Genomic DNA, 13,902 nt, shown 5'->3' on the forward strand with positions numbered 1-13,902 from the left:
GCCATCTGCTCCCGGGGTGCCCACCAGCGCCACCGCCAGCACTGGAGCCGGAAAATGTATCAGAGCGCAGTCCAAGCGCTAATCACTGTGTGGTTAATGCCACACTTGGAACAATGAGAACCTCCCTTATCTGTATTTAAAGAGAACTGCAGAGATTTTATTTGTTTCACATAAAACATGAATAGTGATTTTTTTTCCCCCTCTTTATTTAACACAGGAAACCAAAATAGACTGTGTCCAAGTGGCCACAAAAGGTAGGTTGAAATTGTGCGAAGCTCTGCTGGCTTCTGTCCTTTACGAGTTTAGATGGCGTTTCAGGACTTCCTGAAATGTTCATGTCATTGAAATCAGTGTGTGGGGGGATGTGTGCTCCTAGGTGTGTGCTAGGATTGTAGGCCAGTTAAATTTGACTGTGTTTCACACAGGTATTTTTTTTTAATGAGAAGTCACATTGCTGTGTTTCAAAGCAGTTTTCAATGGTTATCTTTTTAAAACTTCTATTAAAATAGAATTGATTTTTATATGATCTCGTTTATACTGTGGTATAAACCACAGTACCCTACATAGTAATACTGTGTCTAGTGAATGTTCAGATGCACAATAGTAAAATACCTCCTGCTGTTTTAAAGCAATTATCTAGTTATAATAGATCTGTAGAGTCTGCGTGGGCTTTTTTCACTGGGGATGTGTGTCTCTTTGAACCCAGGAACCAGGTGATGTTATTGTGGACCTTCTGTTTCCCAGGCCTGGTTACAATACTGAGAAAATGTGATTGAGGATGAAAGGTAGATTAGGATGAACCAGCGTAAGCTCACCACACAGGGCTTCCTAAAGAAGAGAGTGCAGGTGTGTGTGTGTGTGTGTGTGTGTGTGTGTGTGTGTGTGTGTACACATACTGTAACATCATCTTGTCAACCTCGCAGTGTGCTTTTGCCATCCCATGTGGAAGTATTTGAGAAAATGCCACGAGAAACATCCGATGCTGCAGGAAAACGAGGCAGTATACGTTAACACTTGTAGTTAAACGCACTCTTTCAGATCAGTAGAGGAGCCATGAGCACAGGGAGGAAGTGCTATGAGACTGAATTTGGGAAGGACGGCAAGAAAGCAGAAAGCACCAGATTTCGTCAGCTCATAGGGAGTCACTTGACAAGTTCTGTTGGATGAACCTATCTTGTTTTTGCTGTTTAACGTTCAGGCAGCTTAGTTTGAATATATCGTGGGTGCCCATCGGCATTTTCAAAATTCTCACTGAATTCTTATTTCCTGAAGAAACATGACCTTTTTATTCCATTAACTTGACACACATTTCTTGGTTTCATGTTATGTGCCAGGCTTTGTGGGAGGTACTCACCTTATTTGTATTTTGTTTGTCCTCATGGGCTCATAGCTCTATCTCCAAGAATCTCCTTATATTGATTTTAAAACACTCAATTCTTTATATCATATTGTACCTGATTAAGAGCCTTTATTTGTAGGGATAAATTAATAAAAAATGAAATTACAGACATTGATGTGTTTTCTAAACTGTAATTCGCTGTTAACTATTAATTATCACAGTATTATAAGGCCTTTGAATGAGGTATCGACCTTCTCAGGCCTCTGATCATGGCCCATGCTCAGGCTGCTTTATTGAATTCTGCTGACCCTTGAGGTCTCAACAGAAAACCCAGTTCCAGAGTGCCTGATTCATAATGCCTTGCATTTCACATCACAGCTGAAAGTTAAAATTACTTTCATATGTATGTTCTCATTTATTTCTTCTAAATTACTGTGAGAAAGGAGACAGGTATTGCTATTTTTATTTTTGAGACGAAGAAAATGCATATTTGGGGAGATGAATTGACTTGCCAAGGTCACTCAGCTAATAATCTGTGTGTCAAGGCTTGATCCCAAGCGTTTGGCCTCCTACACCAGTGTTTCCCTGTATCTCATGGCTTTTCACCCAGCAGAACCTCTGGCCAATCGTAGTTCTGCAGCATATAAGTATCTGTCCTCCTTTTTATTAGAACTGAGTCACCGCCCAGTTGACTCTGGAAACAGCAGAATATCTGCCATCCTGTTCATGTGCAGAGTTAAATAATTATATAAACAACACACTAGTAAATATGGAAATGTGGCGTTTGCTCTTTTCACAATAGATTGAATTAGATGGTGATTTGGATCGTTTTCTTCTATCATCAGCTAGATTTAATCAATATTGTAATTTGTTTTTCAATTCACCAAAGGATGATTAGGCAATCAGATGACCTGATTGACTAAATATTTCTCCGCTCATATTTTCTGAGTCATTTGCAAACATTTACACAGCCACAGACTCTATCCAACCAAATAACCTTTTGCGGGGGAAGAGGGAAACAAATTTTAATTTTCATTGCCTCACTTTGTCATTCCTATTCATAAAATCACAGCACAGGAGGGAACCTCGGGAGATAGTCTCCTGCTGGGTGAAAACTACACTGTCTGGTACCATTTTATTTCATGAATTTCTATATGTACAGGTTCAGCAACCTTCCTTTACAGCACTGTCCAATGTTTCATCACCTTTATAATCAGATCATTTTTTGCTTATTCATACTAAAATTGATTTTGCAATGAAGGAAGCCATTCCATCTTGACGACTTCATCAAAACAGAGAAATTGGCAGGTCTGACAGTGTTACTGGTACCATATCATAAAGATGTTTGAAATTTAAAAGAGTTAAGCATCTTGACTGTTTTTGCCACTTAGTGCTGACAATATAGTGGCTTAATTGAATTTTCAGACACTAAACCACTTTCCTGAGCAGCATTTTGAATTTACAAAGATTTCAGTGTTCTCGTGAAACAATTGTTGACAAGTATCTTTATAGAGAAGGTATGGAGGTGGATTTTTTTCCACAAGGAACTAATTTGTAATTTCAAACACGGATATGTCTCTTAAAGATACATTTCATGCTAGTTATAAATTTAATGTAGTGATTATTTTAATCATATTCCAAGGGTACATTTTGATTCTAATCATCTCAAATATAAAGCCTCATAAAAAATTGGACACCAGAAAATACCTAAGGTGGGTCATTACATATCTCCATATGTTGGGGGATTGCCTGTATTTTTATGTATCCTCCTTTAATTTATATACCTAGATTCGTCATAAGTACATATGGTTAGCTATAGGCAAACTCACCCCAGACTGTTCTATCTCTTGAGTTAAAAAGGCACCATATGGGACTTCCCTGGTGGCGCGGTGGTTAAGAATCCGCCTGCCAATGCAGGGGACACAGGGTCGAGCCCTGGTCTGGGAAGATCCCACATGCCGCGGAGCAACTAAGCCCGTGTGCCACAGCTACTGAGCCTGCACTCTAGAGCCCGTGAGCTACACCTACTGAGCCTGCAAGCCACAACTACCAAAGCCCACGTGCCTAGAGCCCATGCTCCGCAACAAGAGAAGCCACCACAATGAGAAGCCCGCGCACCGCAACGGAGAGCAGCCCCCACTCGCCACAACTAGAGAAAGCCCACATGCAGCAATGAAGACCCAATGCAGCCAAAAATAAAATAAATAAATTTATAACAATTAACTAAATAAATTAATTAAATTGTAAAAAAAAAAAAAGGCACCATACGATGACAATATACTTGATGTTTTGGGGTTACCCTCCCAACAGGATTCTTTTTAATCTTTATGGTGGAGTACATAGAATGGCTTTTAGTTATTTTTAGATTCTCCTAATTTTTATTTTTATTTTTAATCACATTCACATTTTTATAGTTGAATTCTGTTTAACACCACTTGATCCAGCTGTGTCTTAGCAATCCTTGTATATGTTTTCCTTAACTTTCACATACCTTATGGCTGCCTATGGTAACTAGTAGGGTGGAAACTCTTTTCTGCTAGTTTTGGAAGAATTTGTTAATGATCAATTCTAAAGAATTTGTTGATGATCAATTCTAAACTGACAGGAAACTTTTACTTTCACTTAAAAGTAAAAATCCGTCTTGTTAGTAAATTAGATTTCTTGTATTAAATGAGGTATAGTCATTCTAATTGATATAATAATTAGTTTAAACTGTATACTTTGCATTAATCTCCCATAAAATAATTTTTTCCCTGACATGATGCCAGCTATGTTTCTCCTTGACAACATAGCCATTTGGGCGCTTTCCTGTTATACATTTATTTAAAAAAAAAATATTTGAGGACACACATAGATCGAAAGTGAGGGGATGGGAAAAGATATTCCATGCAAACGGAAATGACAATAAACCAGGGGTCACAATACTCATATCAGACAAAACAGGCTCTAAAACAAAGGCCATAAAGAAAGATAAAGAAAGACACTGCATAATGATAAAAGGATCAGTACAAGAAGAGGATATTACACTTGTCAACATACATGTACCCAGTATAGGAGCACCCAAATACATAAAACAAATACTAACAGACATAGATGGAGAAATTGGTGGGAATACATGATAGTAGGAGACTTTAACACCCTGCTCACATCAATGGACAGATCTTCTGGACAGAAAATCAGTAAGGCAACAGAGATCCTAAATGATACAATAGAGCAGTTAGAGTTAATTGATATTTTCAGGACATTACATCCAAAAAAAAACCAGAATACACATTCTTTTCAAGTGCACATGGAACATTCTCTAGGATTGACCACATACAAGGGCACAAAACAAGCCTCAACAAATTTAAGAGGATAAAAAAAATTTACGTGCCTGTTATGTTAGGCATAGTGTAATCTGTAAAACTTCCAAACATAGATACATAAATATATCACTTTTTAAATTTTGAGGATTTCGAGTTCATAAAAGTTTTGAGGTTTTTGTTTGTTTCTTTGTTTTTAGTGTGTGGGGGGAGGGGTGTCATATGTATTAACTTATTCCTCTCCTTGCTATGATTTGACTAACAGCAGTATAGCTAGAAATCAAGACAAAAACTGCATGAAAACTACATGCTAAATTATTTTCAAAAGTATTATAGTAGTCAGATATAAACCTTAAAGAAAAAGAAAACAAAACCATTATTCTAATGTCATATTTTAAGGTGAATTTTCTGTGTGAAAATGCTCCACTGTTTTTAAGTGTAGTCTTTTATTTAACTTACATTTATATGGCAATGTGCTTTGCTGGGAGACCGTCACGAAACTTTGAAGGATTTCTATTGTTCTGATACAATTTCTAACTATATTCAGAAATGTGAATGTTTCTTTTTTTAATCACTAGGCTCTTTGAGAAGTTTCTCTACACTGTTTTTCTGTTCATTGTTTTGTTCAAAGAAATGCCATCCTTTCTAGGCCACAGTGCTACAGAATGAAAGTACACTGATAAAAAGAACTGAAAAGAATGTCGAGATGTAAAGCTAATTAAGATTCCTTTTAATTACTCATATTCAACACACAAGCAAACAAATTATATAGTAAGGCCGCTCATATATGCTAATCTGCTATCATTTAGCTATGGGTTTAGAAATAGAAACATAAATATGATACGCATTTGCCGCTCTGCATTTTGTAGAGAAAATATTTCCTTTTCTCGACTTGAAAGTCTCCTCCATACTGTATGTCATGAGTGCATTAAGGCCCCCGAGAAGTTCCTAAGGAAAGGAAACCTGTTTAACTTTGTTCAGCCCTACAGTTTCTAAATTTATTTGACCCAATCTCATTTTTCAAGGAGCCCTAGAGTCATATAAAACCCAGTTTGGTAAATACTGGGTCTTCAAATTCCAGAAGATACCACCACCTGTAACTGAAATGGCAGGTTAGGAGCCAATACACCGGGTGTGATGTTTACTCTCCCGTGTGCACCTTTGTACCTAAAGGAGACCCTAAGCTTATCAGCACCAGACGCCATCTTTAAAGCCTAGGAATTTAGCGATACTCTCTTTCATAATGCATTCTTTTGATGTTTTAAGACATAGTGCAGCAAGTTGTTCTGTAAAGGGCAGATGGTAAGTATCGTAGGCTTCCTGACCCACACTGTCTCCATCAGAGCCCCTCAGCCCTGCCTTTGCTGTGGAAGGGCAGCCGTCATCATGGGTGAACATGACTCTTTGCCAATAAAACTTTATTTGCAAAAGCAGGCAGTGGGCCAGCTGACCCCTATTTTATAGTAATTTGTAACAAAATCAAGTTTTTTCCTTGTAACCAAGAATAATTGTCACAAAGGAACACTTTACAAGGCAGAACATAGAGATCAGATAGAAACCCTTCCTGATCCCTGTCATGGACTTTTCCATTTGAGTTTTGAGCCTCAGTTTGTAACTTGTCTTCCTTTGAGTTGTGAATACAGGGCTGCCTGACATAGCTCTTTTCAAATATCTTTTTGTTCATATTGTTTACCAATTTCTGTATCGGATAGATGTTCTATTTTTATAGAAACAATGTAATTTTTCTCAGACGTAGAGTAGGTCAAATTTTCCTGTAAGTAATGGAAAACTGCACAGGAATGTTGGTTGAACAACAGTATCTATGACCAAGCAAGTGTTCTGTGCATAAACTTGGAATTGGTACCAACTTTATCACGAGTCTTAGAAATAACATTTTACTGTTTACAGTTTATTATGCAATTTTGCATACTGTGTCATACCAAGAAAATTATCTTTGTGATATCTTGGGAGCTCTCCATTCTCTGTCCAAACTGTTAGTTTATTCATCTCACTGAGCAAAACTAAAAAGTTTTCATTAGTAACACGTGAAAGATGATGATACCACTTTTAAACTCAGTTGCCTCTGTTGTCTGGCTACAAGGAACAACTCTGTTTGAACAGTGCAAAGGGATATTTCAAACTGTTATGTACCAGCAGTTTTGGGTTTAATTGTCTGCAGATGGTAGATGATCTATTTTCCTTACTTGTTGCCACATTTCTGATAGCACCCAGGCTGTTCCATGTAAATTAGTCACCTTTCATGTAAGCCTGTCCTTAATTTTCCAATATTTTTTCTTTGCATCATTTTCCAGCTGTATCATCATGTTAGAACTGACGTTTTTATTTTCTCTCTTTTTTTTTTTCAATATCTGTGTGTCATGAATGTTAACCATTTAAACTCAACTGCTGAGCTCTTCAGGCAAACCAAGAAACCCGCCTGGTCCGCTTCAAGAATCTTAATCATTTCTCTGGTCACATGTTAACCATGACAACTATAGCAAAGGCAATGATTAGTCTCTTTTTTTAACTGATGTTTTGAGATGCGTTTTTTTTTCATTCCCTGAATGTGACAAAATAAAATTCCTAAATGGAAATTCTCTACAGGAAATTTAGTTATCAGAGAAATTTCTCTACATAAAAATGTTTTTAGTGAAGGAAGATAATATTCTTCACAAAGGTGATTTTAGCAAGAAGAGAAAACATTGTGACTTAAGCAGAAGAATTTTAAATAACCTATTACATGTTGAAAGCTTCAAGTTTGGCTCATCAGAATTAGCAATGAATCTTTCTACCCCCTTCTCAGGAGCAGTTGAAAACACTATTCCATCTAGATCCTTATTTAGAACGAATGTTTTTGGTTTTTGCTTTTTTTTTCCCCCTTTAGTCAATCTATCCACAATCTCAGCCCAAGCTTGCAACTGTGTCATGGTTAGAAATCCAACTGCCTGATGAAAGCCTGTTTAAGGGAAACGAACTCAGAAAATTCAACGGCTCGCTGCGGTTGTTTTCCTTTTTCCTTCTCTTTTTGTTGTTGCTGGAAGAAAGTTGAGATGATGTGATATGCGGATGGAGATTCTCCTTGCTAGCCTAGCTTCAGTCTGGCTTTTTCTTCCCTCATGCATGCTGACCTGGGAATCTTCCTTTGCCATAGCTGCGATAATCGTGACTCAGCTTACGACACCTCACATTCGCATCGCCCCTGCTGCAGGCGACGACCAGCTGACAGGTCAGACCTTCAAGTATAGATGAGTCATCTTGCCCATTTCCTCCTCATTTTTCTCAGCTTCGTTTCCCCTCTACATCTCCTCCTTCGCTTTAAGGCTTGTTGACAATGTCTCCGACTCTCGGTACAGACCTGTGCCCGCGTTAAATTAAGTGGTGTGCTCGGCCTCTTCTGTGTGCACATGTATACCCCTGCATTCAGCACAGCCCCGCTGCATGATCCCATTGTCTGTGTGTCTGTCGGTATGTTCCTTTCTAGCCTAATGTTATACAGAATGAAATTTGCTGGATTTGCAATGGCAATGCCATCAAAGAGGATTTCAATCAAAACACGTAAAGATGTTTTCCCAGTTATCCAAATTAATCCAGAAAGGCGTCGAGATCTGAGTGTGAGAGGTTTATTTTCACCTTGTAGGGTCTAGTTTGCACACGCATTTAGCGATCCACAGGCTGATCTGCCAGTGTTGTCAAGTGAAGCCCCCCAGAGATGTTTGGGGTGACGCTGTTCAAACAGCTTTTCAAGTTCCTACAACTGGAGCAGAGCAGATTGCATTCCTTATAGAGCCTTGTTTCAAAGCACACTGTTTATAGCAAGCAGAGGCACATCTGCAAGTCAAATGCACTGAATAATTTAGGGAAGTTTTTAAAAAATTGAATGGCTTTGAGTCGTGGAATTGAACTATGTGCCTCTTTATACCAAGAGAAGTTAGCTTGTCCGTTTGAACTGCCTCTAAAGGTATACGGACAAACGTATAAACTTATATAGGAAAAGAATCCAGTGCATTACTGCATATCAAAGGTGAGTGGTTAGAGAATGCCAGAAGACCAGCTTTGGTCCTGCAAGAGAAGCAAGCCATTGTCAAGGTTTCTAACACAGTCACAGGAGCAGGACTCAAGTTCTGCTTTCAGAGGCATCACCCATATGGTAGTTTGTTGCATGAGTTATAGGCGTGAGGAAGCCAAGTAAGAAACATGCAACTGCATTCCATAGGATTTCCACTCCTGCAACTGTTTTGTGTGTATGAGATTAAGGCATATACCCTGACATTTAAGAAAAAAAAGTAAAGCTTAACTCATAGTAAGAATTCATGAATGTTTAAGTTGTTCTGTGAGCTTATTATTTTGGAATATAAAGCAGCTGAGACTCAGGAAAATTATAGACTGCTTTTTCTAAGGTAAAGAACTGTAGGATAATTTTACTTCTTTCTCAGCTGGAATTCCATACATATTTTCAGCCCTCTGTTTCAGGGCCTAAAAGCTATAAACTTATTACTAACAGTTCTGCCTTTGCTTTCAAGTTTCTTTTAAGCATATTTCTTTTACTGGTTGAAGTTCGGTTGTTGCAGACACTCTTTTATCCTGAACTTCTGATGTGTTCCTCCCAACAGTTGAAGTACTTAAGGGATCGTGTCTTTCTTACATAAGTCCTCTCCTCTAAAACCTTTACGTCTCAGGCCTGGCCCATGCACTCTGCATAGGGTTCTGTGTCCACCTTGAAGGTAATCTGGGATCTTCAGCAAGTCTGACCCCTGCCCCATTACATCTGAGCTGGTACCAGTCTTGTCGGCAAACATTAAAAATAGGTTGGCCTCACTCTCATAAAGTGAGTACTTGTAGGGAATATAGTTAAATAGCCCCTTTTGAGACTTTCCGCATAACCCACTGCCTTCAAATTCAGCACGTGGTTTACTAGGAATAAAGTAAGAGAAACTTCTGAATATCGTGTTCCCTCTAAAACTCCCATGATTAAGAAGACACCTCATAAATCAGCCTCCTTCCCAAAGCTTTCAGATCCATTGTACCTTGTTATTTTGTAACTAATCTGCGGAGGACGCATACATAGCTGAAGTATGTGGCGGCTGTCTTCTAAGGGCTGCAGGTGATCACCATCATTTACTTTGGTTTATTAGGGATGAAAATGATGGAGTGTTAGAATAAGCCTCAAAAGCCAGTGCAAAACTACTCTTGTCCTTTTTTTCTGTATTTCCTGCTGCTGTTAGTGATGGTTACTCTTACCCAGATAAATTCAAGCTCAAGTAATATTTCTTTTGTATTTTCTATTTGCATCAGCCATCCACTTGGATAGCAGTAACACTGTCTTTTTTAAATAGATTTATTCCTGAGTTGTACTGCAAGCATGAGACTTCATTCATTCAATCGCTGATTGACATTTAGCACCTTCTGATTGAGCACTGATTGAGCACCTTCTGTGTGCCAGGTCAAGGGCTACTAGCTCTCATAAATACGTTTACTTTGTGTGGTTGCCCAGACTCTTGGCATCAGACATATTTGCATGAGTGACACCAAAACCTAAACGCACACATGCTCTTATGAATGAAAAATGACCATCATGCTTGTCATTTCGTAGTTGAGAAGAGACAACAGCTTTGTAACAATGGGGGGAAAGGACGTGTATTTCAAAATCTTTCTCTTCCTGTCGAGTTGCTTAGAAAATGGTCAGTGGGACAGTTCTGAACATTTCACATCTGTGACCCATTGTTTACTAGATCAACACAGGCCCTTCCGGAAGCCCAACACAGGCCCTTCTGGAAGCCAACAGGAAATCACGAGGGATGCATTCTGAATGCCTAGCAATTTTCTGGTCCGTTTTGTTTTAATTGTGCTGATATCTTGCCCCTGCAAATGCTATTGGAAGCTGTACTTAGAGGAAACTTCGATAAGACAGTGAGTTCTCCACAGCCTAGATCCTGTTGTCCCAGAATGTAATCCATGCTGGTTCGGTTCACCTCGGTGTAGATGGGACCCCCCTCCCTTCTGTAACAGAGAATGCAAGCACCCGGTGACCTGACTCCCAGCACCTGGACCGTGTCAGACACAGCAAAAGTGCCCATAAATGTTGGCTAATTTAATTCACTGAATGAATGGATCTCAGATGCAGGATGCTGGTATGTTTGATAAGCAGGCCTGTCATCACACTGGGGCTGTTTCTTAAACTTTTTTGTCCTCAATCAACAGTAGGAATACATCACCACCCAACATACACACATACACATACACAGGTGTTTAACTGAAGCAAAAGATTTAGAAACTGTCCTACCAATGCTACTCCCTGAATAAGCTGCATTCCAACCTGTTCTAGTCTGTTCTATCTTATTCTATCTCATTTTTTTAAATTTAAGTGCTACCTACTAAATCGATTTCATTTCCCACTAATGGGTTGTAACCTACAGTTTTAAAAAACAATTTACTAAACCACTATAGTTAGGGGATTATGAAAGGGAACAGAATATATAATTGAATTAATGGTCCAGTCTTACCTCAAAACTCCTACTCTAAAGAGAGCACACAGAAAATTCTAGAAACTGGAAATGCTTCTTTCTACTTCATTCCCTCAGTTTCGTTATTAATTGTCTATAATATAGAACTGCTTTGGGAAGAAAATTAAAAGCTGTACATGCTAGAAATTTTAAGATTTTTTTACTTCACTTTATAAATACCTCTAGGCTGTTTATTTTATATCGATATTTCTGTTTATGATTTAAAACCCCAGCCAGCTCTGAGATGCTGTGGAGAATGGTTTCCTTCAACAAGTACTTTTTATCATCTGTTTTGGTTAAGACATACATCTAAAATGATAAGATCTGTATTGTAGAGTATTTATAAACAAGGTGACTTCTGGGATTCAAGTACAAATCAGATACATCAGAGCATGTAGAATTACTTGCTAGATATAATTAGTACTAAAAAAAATAGAGAACTAGCCAACACTTATTCCCACATAAAGTTTGAAGTTTTGAAAAAGATACGTGTAGGAGATGTGTGTGTCGATAAAGATAAACACAGCCCGACATCAGCTAAAGTGGCGAAAACAGATTTTATTCAGTAACTGCTGACTTGTAAGGGTCGAGCTGCGCTCCAGTCTGATTTGCTGAGAGGTGACTGGGCCTTTACATGGAGGATGAAGGGGTGGGGAGGAGATGATGGGGGCTCAGTAGGGTCAGGGAAGTGAAACATTGGTCCATGTGACACCATCTGGTTTGCCGACTGGCGCTTATGGAACAAGTCAGGTCCTCCCGTCCACAGAGGCTGGGAGCCGGGACCCTGCCCTCAGGTGTCGCTGGGACCAGCATCCGTTCTCCGGGCAGCCTTGAGTTTCTCCGGGGGCCTGGGGTCCCCTAGGGATGCAGCCTTGAGCTGTTAGAAATTATGTCCGTCTTCGTTCAAGTCTCTGTGGGCCCAGGTGGGGGCCTGGTGGAGAGGAGGGCTCAGAGGAGCCTGACTGGGGTTTGGTCCCGGAGAGAATCCTGTCACTTCTCCCTCCTTCCCGTGTGAGCAGCAGGGGCTCATTGGAATGGTGGCATCTGGAAAAGGAAGCGAGGATGTGTGACCAGCTTCTCCTGGGCATTGTCCTCAGGACACAAATGTTCTGTTGTGTCAAAGGGGCTCAGAAGAGCCCACCTAGAGTTTGGTCACAGCGAGAATCTTCGTCAGTATATCGGCAAAGCTCTCACGAAATAAACCCCAAGGAATTTCTCTTTCGCCCCAACGTGGCTCTTAAAGCAAACAGAGATTTTTTTTTTTTTTTTAATGTAACATATAACACACGGAAGTCAGTGAACTAGGTCTCCACTGAGGAAGGAAGCGGCCCCATTGTTTACGGACAACCTTCTGTTCGAGAGACCCCACTGCACCCCTTCACTGACTCCTGAGGAAACCCCACAGCCTGTGCTCTCGGCTCCTGTTCATGTCCTTCCAAGTATCGCTGGAGAAACTGCAGAAACAGGCAGACATTCTTGAGGTCTGCACCTTGGCCGCAGTGATGTCCCCTGCCCGAGCGGTGACAGAGGCTGCGTCCACCCCGCCGGCCACTGCAGGGCTTGTTCTGCCTGAGAAGGTCTCCTCGTCCCTCAGATTATCCAGCCAGGACCCTGAATTTGGGGTATTTTCTCTCTTTGACTCTTGAATCCATCTAGAAGTTACCACTGAGATGGCCTGAAGTGTTTCCAGGGCAGAGGTCCAGCTTCTTCCCAGAGAAACAACCAGTTAGGCTGGTCTCATCATTAAATAAGCAACTACTTTCCCACAGGAATGAAAGGCCATGTCGTCATGTATTCAGTTCTCACAGGTAGATTGCGCGAAGGGCCTCTTTGTCTCTTCCTACAGTGTTGTCATCACCTTTTGATGACACTGGCTTTTAAGACATTTTCGGATGAAACTAGAATTCTCTCCTTTTCTCTGTCAGAAATCCCCCAGCCCTCATCCTTCTCTGTCTACTTACCAGCCCTCCCAGCAGCCCAGAAGCCCTAGAATGACCGGCTTCCCTCCCCTCCCTGACCCCCTCCTCCCTCTGCCTCTGTCCACACCAGTCCCCGCTGTTGTCCTTCAGACACACCAGCCAAGCTCCCACCTTCAAGCTCTCGCTCCAGCTTCCCCTGCTTGGGAACATTCCTCCCCAGATCCCCGCTTGCCTGACCCCCTCGCCCCCTACAGCCTTTGCTCAAACCCCACCTTCTCAGGGAGGTCTGCCTTGAACACTTGGCCTTCCTAAGGGCGCAGCCCCCCGATGCCTCTCTCCCTGTGTCTCCCCGACACAGTCCGTTCCCTTCCACTACCACGTCCTTGTTCTTTACAGGACTTATCACCTCTGTGCCTATTTGTTCTGTTTCTACCGTCTTTGTCCCCCTCCTGGAACAGAAGCTCCCTGAGGGCGGGAATCTGTCTGCCGAGCTCTGATAAATCCTAGACATCAAGAAGGTCCAGTGCCCACAAGGCAGCCAGGTCCCAAAAATGCCACTGAGATTCTCTTTGGAATCTTATTAAATTTATACATCATCATCACTGTGGGAAATACGATAGATTCCTCCATTTATTCGGATCTTGTCGTACGACTTTTAATACAATTCTGGAGGGCTTTTTTAATATGTAAGTCATTTTTGTCTAGTCTCCCCCCAAAAGATATTCCAAGTTCAGCCACATCTCACCTTCCCACGGTCACCCCCCCCCAGGCATTTGACGGGTCCCTGACTCGCTCCCACGACTCGCTACTCCTTCATTGTCCACGCCACAGCCGACCTGACG

At 40.7% G+C, this 13,902-nt stretch overlaps 1 protein-coding gene across 6 annotated transcripts in view; it reads left to right on the forward strand.

Moving 5' to 3' along the window:
• PTPRM (protein tyrosine phosphatase receptor type M) overlaps nucleotides 1-13,902 on the forward strand; it is a 745,633-nt gene that overhangs the window by 480,635 nt on the left and 251,096 nt on the right. For 4 of the 6 annotated variants that reach the window (XM_082418587.1, XM_082418589.1, XM_082418588.1 and 1 more), the window contains exon 13: nucleotides 218-254. In XM_082418587.1, the coding sequence (XP_082274713.1) occupies nucleotides 218-254 (37 nt within the window). Of the gene's footprint in view, nucleotides 1-217; nucleotides 255-7,792; nucleotides 7,868-13,902 lie in introns of all 6 variants that reach the window. The other 2 variants (XM_082418591.1, XM_082418592.1) reach the window with 1 other exon arrangement.

This window comes from Balaenoptera physalus, assembly GCF_965194825.1.
Source record: "Balaenoptera physalus genome assembly, chromosome: 12".
Classification (NCBI taxonomy): Eukaryota; Metazoa; Chordata; class Mammalia; order Artiodactyla; family Balaenopteridae; genus Balaenoptera; species Balaenoptera physalus.